The sequence below is a fragment of the Tachypleus tridentatus genome, chromosome 6 (assembly GCF_004210375.1).
Source record: "Tachypleus tridentatus isolate NWPU-2018 chromosome 6, ASM421037v1, whole genome shotgun sequence".
In the NCBI taxonomy this organism is placed as follows: Eukaryota; Metazoa; Arthropoda; class Merostomata; order Xiphosura; family Limulidae; genus Tachypleus; species Tachypleus tridentatus.
In genome coordinates this window covers 138,832,288-138,850,565 of record NC_134830.1, presented here as the reverse complement: position 1 = coordinate 138,850,565, position 18,278 = coordinate 138,832,288, and the positions used below count along the sequence as shown (strand labels likewise).

Here is an 18,278-nt window from a genome sequence, read left to right as displayed (position 1 = left end):
AAATATCAAGTTTATGAACCGTTATGATCTTTACGTGATCAAAACTAGAGTTCAAATTAGAAGTGTCAGGAAAGTAATCAGTGGACGATATAAAACCTAAGCCTGTTCATTAAGCCAATTCTGTAATTAATTGAACAGTTGATTATATTTTTTTTCGTAAAAAAAATAAAACTTGGAGATTAAAAAAATCGGAACCTTTCGAATACCGATAAGGTAGTAATTTTCACTTGTTTCATTATCACTTAACAGCGCAAGTAATTCACCAGGGATTACTGGAACGTGCAATTCAGACTGCTGTTCATCTAGGACGACATTGAAAGTGATCGCAGAACTAAAACACTACGATTTTCCCTGTGCCCTTTCAAGATACAGGAATAAATCTACGCTTTGTGTATAACATGGTAACTTAGGAAAGTAATTCTTGGAGAACAGTTCTAAAGCTGTCTTCAGTAATGGTGCCAGTTCTTCAACTGAAAGACAGAACACATCGTTAAGAGTCACGGATGATATGTGGTTCAGAAGAAAGCCAAAAGCAAGCATGTGTCACAGGAACTCCTGATGAACTCACAGGAGTCTACCGTTGAACGATTTTGTTTCGAAAACGGGTCAAGAGCTTGCTTGTTTGAGTAACTCTCTGAAACCTGGAATGAGGAAAAGTGAGAGACGAGCATCCAATCAAAGTAAAAAAAAGCGTTAAGATAAACTTTTTCAGCGGAGATGCACTACGCACGTGTAGGCGCTGGACGTTGTCTCTCTGTGAAATCGGTAGATGGTGCCACTGCCAATACAACCATAATTAAAATCACTGCAGCAAACTCGGTTACCAACAAGATATATATATGTAAATTAAATGTCACTTTGAAAACCATAGATAGTTTAATTACTGCTCAGTAAATACTTATTAATCAGGGTTCTACGAAATTAGCTGAAGCTTGCAAGGGCAGAAGAGGAGCAATAAGCATTAAAATTGGTTATAATTGAAATCTAATTTTACTCATATCTTGTCATTTCCTCAGATACTTTTTATTTAATACCTTTCTGGCATGGCCAGGTGGTTAAGACACTCTGACTGTAATCTGAGGGTCGCGGGTCCGTCAGTCCTTTGGGGGCGTTAAAATGTGACGGCCAATCCCACTATTCGTGGTCCAAGTAGTTTGTTGGTGGATGGTGATTACTAGCTGCCTTCGTTCTACTAATCTAAATTAGGGACGGTTAGCGTAAATAGCTCTCGTGTAGCTTTGCGCGAAATTCAAATACAAACAATACCATTATTCATTGGTAAAAGAGTAGCTCAAGAGTTAGCGATGGGTGGTGATGACTAGCTGCCTTCACACTGGTCTTGCACTGCTAAATTAGGGACGGCTAGCGCAGATAGCCCTTGTGTAGCTTTTGCGCGATATTCAAAACAAATTAACAAACCTTACGACCCAGATAGTATTATCAGCTTACGATGCAACTATACGTTATATACGTTGGACAAAACAAAGTAAGATGGATGATTTTTTTTTTAAAAAAGGTATATGGTAAAGCAACGACACCTAGTGAATTCTTTTTTGGCTTAGAATCAAAATATCTTTTGAACATAATTTAAGATACCAGCAAATTATCATAATATATGTCCACAAGTTGAACTTATAAACGAAAGAGGACGACACACGATTAAAAAAAACACGTAGTTTTCCTCAGATTTGACGTCAAAATGCTTTGTTTTAAAGCAAAACAAAATTCCAGTCGCTCTCAAGATTTAGTAACGTAAGAGACGCTGTTGAAATTAAACCTCCAAGTCTCCACTAATCGACATTTTACTGGTTCAAATAACAAATGAAAAAAAGTATAAAAGTGAGAAAACTGGTCGGAAACATTTCAAAGACATGGGAGGGAGTCGAACAATAGTGAAAACACAAACAAACCATAATTACTATGGAGATAGACAGTAAACACCTACTGTGTGTTAACTATGACTTACCTGTATGTCGTTGTTGTAAATAATGATCCCTAGGTATGTAACTATTATTAATTGGTATGGAAGAGGGCTCGGATCGAGTGATGTTAGTAATAGGGGTGAAAGCTGGAGTAGTGGTGTAATGGTCAGCATAAAGGGTGGCGGGTGGCCGGTCAGTCGTGGTGGTGGATGGATGTAACTAAATCCAGGGAAGCCTAGGAAAAATGTGGGGAGCTATATGACGCACTACAGTCCATTCGGATAAACAAAACATATATACATAAATTTCTGGCTTTAAAAAACCTTTTCAACACTATTTTTGCCTCTTCGTGACTATAATTTTACAAATTTCGAACCACACTTTTTATTATTTTGATGCTTTGGCTCTACAAAAGATAATTCTTACACACATCTCAAATATATATTTCTAGAGTGATAAAAATATTTGAAGGCCAAAAGCATAAATTTGAAACAATAAAAATAAAGAGAGACAAATAGAAAGAGTTAACTCCTTTTTGAACGTTTTCTCTCTCTCCCCACACTTTTCAAAGTTCCCTGGCATCAATGTAGAACAGGAAACTATCACATAGAAAAGTCGATAACTTTTAATTATTGACAAGGAAGTAAATTTATGGCAGGCATAAACACACAAAAAAGCAGGCCTATCTATTGACAAGAAAGAACAAATATGTCCAACAATTGACAAGAAAGTAGCCACTTATGACAGGTTTTAACAAATACACTGAACTATTGATAAGAAAGTAACAACTTATAAAACTTGCAGTGTGTAAGGTACTCACCTAGTTTTCACCTAGTTTCTTTCCAGTGTCTAAAAACCATTTTTTTAATCACAAAACATACACTGTTATTGAAGTAAACTAGCTCAACTCTAAGTCAAAGGGCTTATTAGGCTAAAATTCGGTTTTCACAGATAAGCCTCTACGTAGCCTCCTGTTAGATAACAACTGAAGAAAAGTGCTTCCATACCCCTGGTGTCTGAGAATACTGAAAACAATAATAAAATAAAGTAACTTTAAGAAATTTTCTTCGTTAACCCGATATTTTGGTACTTTAGGCTAAACTCGAACTATACACGCCTGCTGTACAACTAATGACGTGTTTGTAGAAACATTATAACACTAACACTGCTTGAGTTCGTTACACAATTCCTTTACAACGTTCTGTTCTAGTGTACACTAATTCGATAAAGGAATCAACGTTGTTGTTATCTGGTAATCTATAGATAGCATGGGTTGCTATCTTAATCACTAATTGACGTTCCTGTTGCAAACGTAATCGGTTCCCAGTACTGAATTGTATTACTAATGAATTTCTTTTTACCAGTCCCGACACCAGTTTTTTTTAAAGAGGGAATAAGAAAAAGATTGAAGTATGTAGTGGAGCCGAATCTAATATATATGTAAAAATTAAATTAATAGCCGGCAAACACTCCCTTCCCCCCGCACCCTCCATTCCACCGCTAGTCTTGGTTCTGCTTTTAATTAAAAAACATTTTTTATTGGAACCGGACGTAAAATCGGTCGGGAAGGAGACTTATGACATTAAAATCCAGAAATCGATCCCCGCAACCGAAACGGCATAGATAGCCAATTCTGAAGCTTTGCGTTAAAGGAAGTAATGGTCTGAAAAATAGTTTTGGCATATAAATGAGGTAATGCGAAACTTTATGAATAGTTATGGTTTTGGAGGTTATACTCACCACTAGGGTGGGATGTAATCTCTAATAATGAAACTGAGTCTAATTAGAAAAAAAAGAAACAAAATTTTTTACTCGACGTTTTGTGAACACGTTCCTTCTTACTGTTGTGTTGAGAGAAATCATAAATGTTTTTTCGCATTAAATGTTCACGCAAGAAGATACCTATCGGTAAATATTTTTAGCAAAAGCGCTTTTGACAAAATAAAGACCCAAATACGTGTGCCGCCATGTTCTTCCGATATTAACAAAATGCAAATTGACTAAATTTACAAATGTGAAACGCATATGGAGTTATATTTTTAATGATCAAAAGCAAAACAAAAAGAAAAAATATTCGATGGTAAAAGAGTAGCTCAAGAGTTAATGGTGGGTGGTGATGACTAGTTGCCTTCCCTCCAACCTTTCACTGCTAAATCAGAGACGGCTAGCGCAAATATCCTTCGTGTAGCTTTGCGTGAGCTTCAAAACCAAAGTGGTTATTACCATAGGGTTTTAAAATAGGGTGCTTTATCAAATTACTGACATTCTAAAACTGTTCACTAAAGGTGGAGTCCATATATTACATCATAAATATTAACTTCAATTATTTTTAGTTGTTGTAGCACTCAGATTAACAAAACTGGTCCCGTCCCCTAGTGACACAACGATAATATCTGCTGACTTACATCGCTATAAACCCGGTGGGTAGAGCACAGATAGTCCATTGTATAGCTTTGTGCGTAACTTATACAAGAAACAACAACAAAAAAAACAACCGACACCTCCAAAAGCTTGGATGAAACGATCTACTTCCTATGTAAGATACATAGAGGACCACAGTAGCAATTGGGTGAATGAATTAGAATATTCATGCTATCTTTTTGTTTAAATTTCTCTGCATGAGTCGTATGTTCCTGGGGCCTCCTGTGACATACAAAGTCATGTGTCCCCAATCAAGTTGTTGAAAAAATAATTTCAAAAAATGTGCCTTAAAAACCAAGGGGGGAAGGGTATGAATCCTTTCAGTAAATTTAAGGAGATTTTTTAGTAAGTCTGTTTGGTTTACATACATACGTACCCTCAGCAGCAAGTTTATAAGCTTACAACGCTAAAAACCGGGTTTCATTGAGCTTAACAACAAATAAACATTTTGATAAGTTTTCTCTCGCTATATTGTAATCGTTCTTAGTTCGAGGGTAATAACACAAATATATATGAAATAATATTCATAGGGAATAGATAACTCATAAAATATGTTCGTTACCTCTGCCTCAAAAGAATCGTAGAGATAATTTAAAAGTAAACAACAGTAAGAGACATGAAATATGGGAAAAAGTCGTACAACTGTGAGATCGGGTTTTATCTGATGATAACAAATGTCTATTTCGGAATTCTAGTGATGAACATAACGTATTCGAAAACCCAGAATTTCACAATCATCGTTGTAAAAAAATAATAATTCTACTAGTTGGTGTGTGTGTGTTTTCTTGTAGTAAAGCCACATCGGGCTATCTGCTGAGTCCACCGAGTGGAATCGAATCTTTGATTTTTAGCGTTGTAAGTCCGTAGACATACTATTAGTTGGTAACAAGTTAATACTGTATTACAGTTCTGAGACACGTAGGCTTAACGTACCATTTCTTGAGAGATTTAGGTTATAAACAAAATCAATAAGAACTGAATTATGTGACTTTTTTGGGGGGTTCGTGGAAAGCAAAAAACGTCATTCAGTGAGCAAAATCGATTGTTGGTAAATTACACACACACACAACATTAAGTCAATGCTGTATTATAAAAATACGAAGAAGAATTTCGGCAAGGTTGGGTAAACGTGGATTCAAGTTATAAGTGATATCAAGAAATATTTTTTTATGGAAGTGAAAAGACAGTAATGCAACATGCCAGAAAAATCTGGTGCCTCTATTGAAAGGATCAATAGACTTCAACTTAGTTGCTGACAGAAACTATACCATTAGGTTTCTTTTATTTCCTGAGGTCTTTTCACATATATAAAACGTTTCTTTAATACACACGATAATTCAAACTAGTTTCGCCAAGAAAAGAGGGCTAAATGCATTTTGTTACGCAATTTATAATCATTCAATAATTTTAACTCAAACCAATTTAAATCGTGGTTATTTATTTTGTAAGAGAGAAAAAAATATTTTTAAAGTGAATTTTTGAAGTTATTTCGAGCATATACAATTTGTTAAAGGCAGAATTGAATTATTTTCGAAGATTTCCTATATTAAAAATGGGGAAAGAAGATTTATGAGAGTTATCAGTATCTTATATTAAACTACTAGCGTATAGCCTGTCCATATATCGGGGCAAATACAATCACCCCACCCCATAGTATACTCTAATCTCTCATTTCACAGCTAACTGAAATAAATAAATTTTGTAAACTCATGCTTGACCAACAAATAGACAGAAAAGTACAGACGACGCAGTCAAACGTCGGTGAATTCCTTTGTGAGCCAATCAAAATTAAGATCATACATGAAAAGAATTCGTGGCGTAGTTATAAAATTATTATTGGAAAAAAAATAAATCAGATTACAACTAATATATAGAAAAGCCAGTGCGTTTTGGTAACATTACGTTCCAACAATGGCTTTTATGTAGTGTTGCTTAGCAACAAAAGTATAACCTAATATTGTTGTTAGTCTAGTCACTGAAAGTATAAAATGAAAAAAAAAATCTTATTTCATTTATTTAAAGTCTCCGTCGAATGAAAAGTTAATGTTTATAAAAAACATTTGTGAATATAATAGAAAATAGTTTTATTCAGAAAAGGTTTAAATTTGAAATTAAATCGACATTTTTACTTTCATAATAAACTGTATGCACTTGGCTATAGACTAGGTGATCCCACACTATGTCTTTATGTTAGGCTTTTTATACCAACGCTCACTTATACGGATTGATGGTACCTCCTAACAGCCCCCTTGCACCTCCCGTCACTAAAATCGTAATGGACAAACAATAATCGAACTATTCGGTTTAGATAAGTGCATTTTGGCTTTTCTGATACCTCCTACTTCTAGAAATCAAGCATGACGTAACAAACACTGGCTTTTATATAATTAAATTTTCACCTAACTCGGAATTTCATGAATTCAATGTTTGCGATTGCTCCAAGCTAATTAAAGTAATTTAAAAGGTATTTTAATTTAAAAGGGTCAGAACCTATACCGAATAAATTAATTTTGAAAATGACATATGACACAAAAATAAAAATCATAGACAATAAAAATAAATGAGATTTGTGAAGAAAAAAAAGTTCTAAAACAGAACGGCATAAAATTTGTGATCTGTGTTATGAAACTTTTTAGTGTATACAATATTTTGGAGTAAAAGATACCAAACAAGCACATCGTTTATGCAATACACTTCTCAGAAATTTGTAGACTTTTGCTCATACGAAGCTTAGAAATAATTTTAAAAATATACAAGTTATGGTTCGTGTGTTTGTGTGTTTTTTTTATAGCAAAGCCACATCGGGCTATCTGCTCAGCCCACCGAGGGGAATCGAACGCCTGATTTTAGCGTTGTAAATCCGGAGACATACCGCTTTACTAGCGGGGAGCAGTTAGGGTTCTTAAATGAATAACAAATAAATTTGTACAATTTCTTATTAGGCCTAACTTGAGTATATTATTACCCAATGAAGGGCACTGCAAGATCGCAAATAAAAGTATTTTAACGTAGAGAAAAGTCCGTGTATAATTTTACGAGTTTGACTTTAGACTTACGGTTTAGTAAAGTAATATTACGAATTAATATTATTAAAAAAAAAACCCAACAAAACAATAAAACCGCACTTTTTCTACTACTATCAATTTAAATATTAATAATTGTGTTTGTTTATAACATTTAACCGCAAGCAAAAGAACCGCAAGTAAAATATCTTTGTGTTAAAAGTAGGCACGTGACTATTGGTGTAATGTTACATAAGATCTATTTATTAAATTAGTAGCTTTCTCAAGCTATGGTTCCACCTTTTAATAACACAGAAGCTAACTATTCAAAAGATTGCATTATCCAAAACTGAGAGATATAATACTTATAATTATTAGATATTTTATATTCTATAGCGATATTAAAATCATAACATTTCTTGTTCTGGTATAAGCCATAGGCTTATTTCTACATTCTAAGGCATCTTTGGAAAAAACAACAGCAAAGAAACTGAAGTAAAAATGCCCGTATAAAACATTAGTGTTTTAATATCTTTATTTCCAATGGCACAAAGAATTTGCAACATTCTGAACAAGTTTAAAGTGTCACCTATATTAGAGCCTGTAAAGATACAATTTCGAACCTATGGTGTTAAGGTAAATTCACTTGCAGAGTAAATGAACGATATGTTTTGTTTCTAATTTTAGTTCACTGTTTAAAATAGAAACAACATTTCTTATTTTGATTGCTGTCTGTATAGCACTTGTGAAATTCGTTTTAAAAAACATTTTCATCAGTCAAACTTTATATTCTAAGAGGATACCGTTATATCTAAGTTAGGCATAATCGTAGCAAGATAACATGAAAGTTTCCCTATGTTTTGATATATTACTAATTTGATAGCATATTATCAGCTAAGTTCTTTAAAACGATATTTCAGTTAAACGATACACAACTAATTTCCACATTAAAGTAGTTTTATATTTTAAAATGCATAAAAGTTTATATTTATGAAGTTTTCAGAACAAGCTTAGAATGACTTGTAAAAGAACCAAGGTGATAAAAATATATCAATAAACATACCATAGTGTGAATAAATATAGAACAATAATTTAACTTATTCACTCAAAAAATATACATGGTTCTTTACGAAAGTAGTTTCAGTTTAGGCACATAGTTAATAAGCTTTTCCAGGTTTATAAATATGCACAGTAATTTTAAACTACTAATCATTACAATCCACGAGTGAAAGCAAAGGAAAATATAATAGGTTAACCACACTACATCCGCTATATCCAGTCTCGCTAGGATTTGCTCCTAACAACAGGGTTCATAAGGCCAGATGAAGTACAAGACAGTATTGGATTAGACGCTGTGTATATTATCAGTTTTAATGAACAACTATTATAGTACGAGTAAGATTAAGTCAATTGTAATTATTACCAATTTTATTTAAGTTATTTACAAGGCAAATTTATGGGGGTATGAATTAATAACACAACGTTATTTATTTTATCCTAACACTGGCTATTTATTCATTATTTACATATAACAAAACTTGAAATATGTAGAAAACCGAAACATGTTCAAAAACGTATTTAACGTTTTCTTCTTCAAGCAACATTGGCTGTGAAAATGGAAAGCATGGGCTTAATTAACTGGTCCCCCCATGACGAGGTGGCTTGGGGCGCTCGACTTACAATCCCAGGGTCGCGGGTTTGTCTCCTCGGCTTCACCAAATATACTCTCTCTTTCAGCCGTGGGAGCGTTATAGTATGACGGTCAATCTCATTATAGGGTCCGGCATGGCCAGGTTGTTAAGGAGCTCGACTCGTAAATCTGAGAGTCGCGAGTTCGAATCTCTGTCGTACAAAACATACTCGTCCTTTCAGCCGTGCGGGCGTTATAATGTGACAATCAATCCTGTTATCCGTTTGTAAAAGAGTAGCTCAAAAGATGGTAGTGGATGGTGATGACTAGCTACCTTCCCTCTAGTCTTTCACTGCTAAATTAGGGATGGCTAGCGCAGATAGCTCTTGTGTAGCTTTGCGCTAAATTCAAAACCAAGCTTGCTTAACTAATATTTATCTTACAATAACGAAACTGTATTGCATTTATACCTGGCTTCAGTTTTCCTAGTCGGAAGGGGATGGGTCGCAGTGAGACAGATATAAGGGTCAGAATGATAGACATTCTACTTGCGTTTGAGGCTGAACTAACGCAACGAATTTAGACAGATAATTATAAAACAAATGTTGATTAAGAAGCTACACAAACATCTACAAACGTTAATTTTGAATTTCTTCATCGGTATGCTGCTTTTTAACTAGATTTTTACACCAAAATATTCACATATTTCGGTAATACATATTATTAAGGGGATTAGGCCTTACTGGTCTGGTTACGAGTAGTATTATTTTATATAATAATAATAATTAACCTAACATTTCCTTTACAAATTGCTTTCATCCATTAAATCGTCGATATCTATTATTAATTAAATCTCGCTAAAACTACGTTACTTAATATTAAATTTAGGCTTAACTATTCACATTGAGTGCTTTATTTGACTTTTAAAACGCATACAAACATTTTCATGCGTCTTATATTGTCATCCCAGTACAATCGTGAGAAATTATCACTTCCCATCCTTCAATAGTCTAGTTTAAGAGCTTATGTTACACCTCCCGGTATTCGTTTTGTTCTCATACAAGAACAGCATCGTGTGTCGTTTTTTTTTTTCCTTCTGTTATGTCATATCAGACTTAATTAACAACTTTTCTTAATTATTGTTATTCCTTCGTCAAGTTTTAACTCGAAAAACAAACATAAGAATAATAAACATTTGAAACTTTTAATTTTGTCATGTCCAGATCAATATAAGATGAGTTAGGGTTTATAATATTTGCATACAATGGATTACAGGCGACGGTCGAGTATGATTAAATAGTGACAAGGTCAAGAGAGAAGGAGGCACAGAATTACTACATGTCAAAGTTCATACCTGCAAATAAATGGCCAAAACCTGGGTATCCTGGATAACTTGCCCGTCCGTAGCTATAGGCCGGGAACCCAACTGAAGACAGGGGGGCACACAGGACGTCAGAATCTAAACCAAAACCAAAAGTTAATTCAATCCAACTTGACTACTTAATGATACTGCACAAGAAACAGGTACTAACAACGTTTAGTGATATATTTTGGTTTTGAAATTTTACTGCGATAAACGCAACACAGTTTGTACCTACTATTTATTTGTTCTTAGGTTTTTTATAGCTATTTTAAGACTTTTTATGTGTGTTCTATTTAATTTGATTTCAATCCACTGTGAACAAATGTTTACAGAAAGACATTACACGTATGAGTGAGTACACACAGGAATATAATGGATCACGCGTAGGAAAGGAAAAGCAAGTGGAAAATATAATTAGCTGTTTACAGGAAATGATGGGAACTAGTTTCATACAACTGAAAAATGAGTGGGCACTTACCATCAGTGAGGGCTCCAAGTGGCCAAACAAGGTCTGGAAGTGGACGAAGAGTGTCAACAAATATGAATAATCGTAAGTCTGAACTGAACACTTATTAAACTATGTATAGGCTATTAACACCATAATTTACGTTAAAATGAATAATTTCGTTTTTCTAAATGTAGAGTAAATGAGTAACGAAAACCTGTTTCATGTCTTAAACTTTTTATATCGGTCATATTTTTTACAATAATTCGCCATAGCTATTCTAAGAATTATATTAAAGGTACTCACGCAAATAATAACCTTTTCTTACAGTTTAATCATACATTGTTAGACCTGCAAATGTTTAGGAATATGTTGAAAGTGGGTGGCTTTTAGGTGTTCAGGGGACATGTCCCCCCGATTTTTAAAATTTTTTATTGTGATTCTGAATTTGACTAGATACATATGATCACAATGCGTTATGGAAAACTACCAATTTGCCTAAAACATGAGATTTTTGTTTCCTAGTGCGTGTGAGCGTGAGAACAAACCCAAATGGGTGAGCCTCACGCTCAGTGCGCGCGCGTGTTGATAGCCTTGCATTATTATAATCACATAAAATACACGCACTGAAGGAACGAAGCCTACTTGCTGATGCCATAAAAAGTATCATTGATCATGTGCACTGAGTAATTTAAGCTAAGCCTACTTCTTGAAGTCACTAAAGACACTTTTCTTTACTGTGTTATCGCGTGTTACGTAGGGATAAAACTAAAGCCCCATTTCGAAAGAGGGGATTTTTCCCGCTCATAATAACTCACTTTGCACTTAAAGATTTGTTGAACAAAAAAGAAAAAAGGGGTATCAGGTGGTAAAATAACTAAAGACAGTCGTTGAATCAGTGTGGTACCTGAGATCTAAAATACTTTTCATTCGTTTGAATATTTTATGTTTGTTAAAAGCACACACATTGATATACTGAACTAGTCCTAAATGTATAGTCTCAAACTAAAGTGTTTTGAACAAACAAAACAAAATTTTAACACTTGTGTCTTCATATCAGAGAAAAAAAGAAAAGGAAAAGGCTTAGAGTTAATGTACTGTATTCGGACATATTTTCTTTAAAATACAAACAAACTGTATTCTAAGTTTACAACTGTTACATGGAGGCCAGGCATAGTCTGTTGGTTAGTGTACTCGAACTCTTTACAGCCTTTTAGTACAAAGCATAATACACACCTTGGGACCATGATGCGTAACGGTTATAAGAGTAACGGTCATTCCAAATGCAGTCCATAAATCTAAAGCTAATTCAGTACGTCATGGTATGTGTTTTAGGAGACGTAAAGTATGTAAACTAATGAAAAGTGTGTTAGACCTAAGATACTGCGTTCTTTCGTCATTTAACTTTTCAGTAAGCGTGTTTAGTTACCTGTTCGGTCAAACATGTATGTCTTAAGAGTTGGTAGTGGGTTTTGTCGATTAGCTGCCTTTACTTTAGTTTATCAACTCAAAATTAGGGCTGGATATAAACAGATAGCCCTTTGTGTAGTTTTTGGCGAAAATTCTGAAACAATCAAATATTAACACTCAGGGCCAGCCGGATTATTACTTTTACAGGCCCTAAGCTTGTTTGTTTGTTTGTTTGTTTGGGAATTTCGCACAAAGCTACTCGAGGGCTATCTGTGCTAGCCGTCCCTAATTTAGCAGTGTAAGACTAGAGGGAAGGCAGCTAGTCATCATCACCCACCGCCAACTCTTGGGCTACTCTTTTACCAACGAATAGTGGGATTGACCGTCACATTATAACGCCCCCACGGCTGGGAGGGCGAGCATGTTTGGCACGACGCGAATGCGAATCCGCGACCCTCAGATTACTAGTCACACGCCTTAACGCGCTAGGCCATGCCGGGCCCTATATTTTCTGATTTCAAAATCTTGAATAATTTCATCGAAACTGAGTCGACGAAGTATTTCCGCTTCTATGCACACTAGGGAAAGTGAATAAAGTCTGCCTGACACGTTGTTGTTGTTTTCTGAGGGTTTTTATTCTTTTCTTCTGAGACAAAGAGCATTCTGCAGAGCAGTTAGTTTATCATCTGTGTATATTAAAAAAAACACATACAACTTTATAAATTTTATACTGATCAATGCAGACCTGTTTTAGGTGAAGATAAGTAATAAAAAGGGAACAAAAATGGGAAAAGAGTTTGTAAGAAATTCTAACAAAGTTTTGATTTTTCCCAAGATTCCATGCTTTCTTTGAAATGTCAAACTATTTCAAAAATCATTTTTTTTAGCTCCTGCTCTGCTAGTGCCCAAAGCACGTGCTTAGTCTGCCTATTGGGTAATCCAGGACTGGACACACTGCTGTTTTTGTTAAAACTAAACAGTAATTCTGTAATGTTTGGTTTGCGGTAGCATTGTATTTGAACACGGTTTTAAGTAGTGTTGTACGTTTTCGCAGAATGAATTTCCTTAAGTTGCTACTGGTTCTTCAGTTCATTTAGTGTGAGCAGCTGCCTTTTAAAAAAACTATACAAATTATAATAAATCAAAATCATGCCAAACACTATCTTAACGTAACTCTCTGGATTAAGTTGAGTGAGAAGGCAGTATTAAAAATTTAGTTTTTCTATCAAATACCAGCTTACCAAAGGCCCCTCTGCCTGTTCCTCTCCCACGAACAAGGGTACTCGGCATCATAACTTCTTTCGGCTGGGCTTTCTTACATTCAACCTATACACATGTAAATACATTATATTCTAAGACTAATTCAAAGACTGTTCACGTCTTTATTTAACAATTTAGTTCTTCGCCGTTACTAATTATTCTTATAATATCTAGCGCACCAAAATATAACTTGGTTTACTAAACTCAGAAAATAACCACGTTAAGGTTTAAATATCTTACTGATATAATATACATGCAATCGTTAATAACGTTACTATCAGTGTAAAGGACACAGTGATAGAAATTCGAACTAGGACTTCCTGTTCAGAACGTTCACAAAATCGCTTTTCAGGTTCCAAAGTCTTGGTCATTACTAATGAAATCACAATCGATAAGGAATCCAGCTAAGACAGTAGATTATTAGTACTAACATGTTTCATAACAGGAATTAACTACGTCAGTACAGTAAAGTTCGTGGTACATATCCTACCAAATATTTATTTACTATGTTAATATAAGGAGGGTAATATTATAAATCTTGCTGGCATCATATTAATTATTTTAAAAGAGTGACTTTAGTGTTACATGATTATGTCAGGTAACATTAATATTATCGTACAATTCACGTTTCACATCTTGTCTCTGATAACATTAACCCTTCTTTCATTGTTCCTTTGGAACTATTTTCTCTCCACAGTCGTGCTCAGTCCAGTGGTATGTCTGCGAACTTACAACGCTAGAAACCGGGTTTCTGTACCTGTGGTGGGAAGAGCACAGTTAGTTAGTTCACTGTGTAACTTTGTGCTTAATTACAGACAAACAAACTATTACGACACCGCAACTTGAATTGCAACAAGCTTAGCAAAGTGAGTTCAGTCTTAGATAACATATCCTGATAAACTTTTTAAGATCCCTTTCCTGTTTTCAGACAACTACGTCGATAACTTACGCTTAAGCGGTCTATGGCTAAATAATATTGCTGTTATTTCAGTTTCTTTGGCCATCTGTTTCATAGACGGCTATTGATTTTGAGATGTGGCTAAAAATTTATCACCTTTTGTGAACTTTAAATTTGTTTTTACTGTCGTGCTAATGGTATTAAGAATTAAGCTCACAATTGATTTTTGGGTCGGAGGGTTCTTTTTCGTAGCTACGAACTCCATTTCGCAGATGAAGGCATTATTGAAAATTTGTTTGGATTGCATTTTGGTTTTGTTTGCTTCTAATTAGGCACAAAGCTGCACAATGGTCTACCTGTACTGAAACTCGATTTTTAGTGGTGTAAGTCGGCAGACATACCGCTGTACCGCGATGAGGCTGTAGTTTTGAAGCCGACTGCAGTATTAAACGCTCTGCCATGCGAAGTACCACAAAGAATATTGAAAGTTCTCTTTCTTAAAATGCTGTAGGAATGTTTTCTGTTTTCTCTTCTCTCTCTCTTTTTAAGGAATAGCTTGCTACATGATTTTATAACTATCCATGACGTTACGGCTCTCATCTGTGATGACAAGCTACATATACAGATCGTCCTCATAAAGTTCGATTAACATCTATATCATGTCAGAAGATAATGTACAACGTTATTACCGACGTTCGTGACAAATATGTCAATTTACATGGTCGAAGCGTTAAGGCACCATTTTCAATATATCATTTTACTCGTGTCTCTATTAATTGTTTTTTGTCGTACTTTACTGCTGTCCCATCTATAAGCTGTACAGCACAATTTAAATGAACCTGACTTGAAGCGACCACGTCAACTGGACGACTACATGACTAGAAAATGACTTCTTTTTGTTCTGCGGGTACTCCTGGTCCTACCTTCCATGTCCTTGTTCCAATGCTATCATAAATAATATTTTTCACAAGTCACAGAAAATAAATAAAAAAACTGTTTATGGGATCTTTTAACAAGCCAGCTAAAACAGGAGATGAACTAAAAATACTGTTTATAAGGATGTTTAATAAGTCAGCCAACATAGTTGATGGATTAAAAAACGTTGTTTATGGGATGTTGTTTTTAACAAGTCAACTAACATAGGAGATGAATTAAAAACGTTCTTTATGGGATGTTTTTTAACAAGTCAGCTAACATAAGATATTAATTAAAAACGTTGTTTATGGACGTTTCTCTACAAGTCAGCCAACATAGGAGATGAGTTAAAACGTTGTTTATGGATTGTTTCAGTAGGAATAGAGAATGCGATATTATAAACAGAGATAAATAAAATGTTCAGTGAAGACTATCTTGAGAAGTAGTAACTATAGTAACCTGAAATGTAATCAACTGATTAAATAAAGAAAGTGAATAAAATACACACTCACCATTTTGTTGTTGATTTCATGGAAATGAATTTCACAAATCTTATCCACAACGTCTTCGTTTTCGAATGTAACGAAACCAAAACCTACAAAATTGGGAGGAAAAGCATTACGAATTATGAAAAAAGCAACAAAAACTGAGGAGAAAAATTACTATTCGTCGAAATTAGTTCCGAGAACTGACGACTCTCGCCTTATGCAACCATTCGCAGCCACGTTAATTATTTTATATATCCCCCCCCCCCCCACGATCACTGCTTATACATAGGATATGAAAAACTCGGAATATAAAACATTTAACGTCTCGCTTCACTTTATCGATTACTATCGATCAGACGCCATACAGATACAATTATGGTATTTGTTTATTACTGTTGTACTGATTACAGACGATAAGGATTCAGTTGAGATATCGTGGTCTTTAGAAGGGTTTAATCCGGGTATAAGGAACTGTAAAATCAAAACAAAAAACAAGGTGTACACAAAATATATCTATCTTATACGTGTGAGTATAGAGGTTGATACAGGCGATCCTCAGAATTCTTGGAGGAGGCGGGCGTGGCCTGATGCATATCTGCCGACCTAAAGATCGGAAACCCCGATGTTAAAACAGCGATATACCGCTAAATGAATTCTGCATTTTTAGATGTTGGGGCGTTAAAAGTGTGGCAGTTAATTCCGCTACGGTAGGTCATATTAGCGGCTGGTGCTGTTGACTGGTTACTCTAGCTCTCGTCAGTTGTTCTAGGGGCCGGCATGGCCAGATGGTTAAGGCCCTCGATTCGTAATCCGAGGGTCGCGGGTTCGAATCCCCGTCACACCAAACATGCTCGTCCTTTCAGACGTGTGGGCGTTATAATGTGACGGTGAATCCCACTATTCGTTGGTAAAAGAGCACCCCAAGAGTTTGCGGTGGGTGGTGGAGACTAGCTTTAGTTTTACAGTACTAAATTAGGGACGGCTAACTCAGATAGCCCTCGAGCAGCTTTGCGCGAAATTAAAAAAACAAACAATAAAACAAATAAACAAGAATTAATAATAACCCCCCATTAGAGTAAACTATGTCCTTAGAGCTAAACTCAAAATATACATTTACGCTATTCAAAGTTATTTTAGGTTAGGAAATATTATGAAAATGTAACCACACCTAGTTGTTAAACAGGGCGTAGGTGTAATAAAAAAATTCACAGAAGAAATAAGACAGCTGTAAGTTTGATCAGAGTTGGTTCAGTCATACGTGTTTATTCAAGGCTAAATCCCTAAGGACGTGGTAAAGCTTTGCTTAGGTCATATTCTGTATAGTACCAGAACAGAGGCCTTGAGATTTATGATCCCAGGAAACAGTGCCATCTTTGTTTCTACAATGATAATTTTATTTGAAATCCATTTAAGAACATACATAATTTCCCATTAATTTACATTTATTGTCATCATTATTATTATCGCAGAGTACTGTATCTAACTCCATCTTTCTTCGCTAGAGTGCTCTGCACTAAAACGAGATGCCTCGCGAATTCGCCTGTGATTAAACGGTCCACAAAACGTTTCTTTAGCTTTCAGACAGGTATTAGGTCATGTCTAATATTTTAAGATCAAACAGATTTAAGAAAACCGCAAAGATTACAGTTAACACACGGAAATCGTCTTCATTTTGGATTCTGTTGTTGTTAGCGTTTGCCAAATGAGGGAGCCACAACTAAAGATAATAGTTTTCTTGGATACAATTTCAACTTTTGGGCCAATTTATTTATTATTTGTAACAGATTATAAACGTAGGAACATGTTATTGTGAAATAATTTACCTCACCGTATTAATACCACCCCCGGTGACTCAGCAGCAATATAACACTAAAAATCAAGTTTCGGTGAACAGAACACAGATAGCCCATTGTGGTAAGTCTGCACTTTAAAAACGAACAGTCACGAGAAAAAACAACTATCATCTGAAAATGTATACTGATTTGTAAATAATATTTTGGAAAACGAAATCAAGTTCTGTCACGGCATTGGAATTATAACTCGGCCGTATTTGAATCGTAGAGAATAACGAATTCTGATACGCTCTCGCTCGGATTCACTTAAACTTGCAATATAACTGATGAAAAACGTGAAAGTGGTTCCTGCTACTTTTGGTTGTGGCGAATTCAAATAACCCTTATAGCCTAATAATATCGACTCTGATGGAAAGTAAACCGAATCCCCCTTGGCGACTATAACAGAATCGCTTTTCAAGGTGACGTGGCTTGTTTACTGACGAAGGTTTTTAGTTCAGAACTTTGTTTGTCCAATGGGATCGACCCAGTCAGAAACAATAAAACTACTACGTTGTCCCAGTTCCTATGTAACTCAATGAGAGTGTAATATTTAGGGTTTGTCGTTATACACGATTTTTTTTTTTTAATTTTACTTGAATAATCACCTTGCAAAGATAAATTAAACTGTACAGTAACTACGCTTCTCTGATACGCGTTTTCTTAGCCTGTCTTGTAATCGGACAACAACA

At 35.1% G+C, this 18,278-nt stretch overlaps 1 protein-coding gene across 1 annotated transcript in view; it reads right to left on the bottom strand.

Moving 5' to 3' along the window:
- Nucleotides 1-515: 515 nt before the first annotated feature.
- LOC143251744 (uncharacterized) overlaps nt 516-18,278 on the bottom strand; it is a 53,830-nt gene continuing 36,067 nt past the window's right edge. Inside the window, exons 2-7 of the mRNA XM_076502988.1 lie at nt 15,779-15,861; nt 13,435-13,519; nt 10,817-10,849; nt 10,330-10,434; nt 1,967-2,157; nt 516-641 (exon numbers count right to left, since the gene is read on the bottom strand). Of these exons, the coding sequence (XP_076359103.1) occupies nt 516-641; nt 1,967-2,157; nt 10,330-10,434; nt 10,817-10,849; nt 13,435-13,519; nt 15,779-15,861 (623 nt within the window). The remainder of the gene's footprint in view (nt 642-1,966; nt 2,158-10,329; nt 10,435-10,816; nt 10,850-13,434; nt 13,520-15,778; nt 15,862-18,278) is intronic.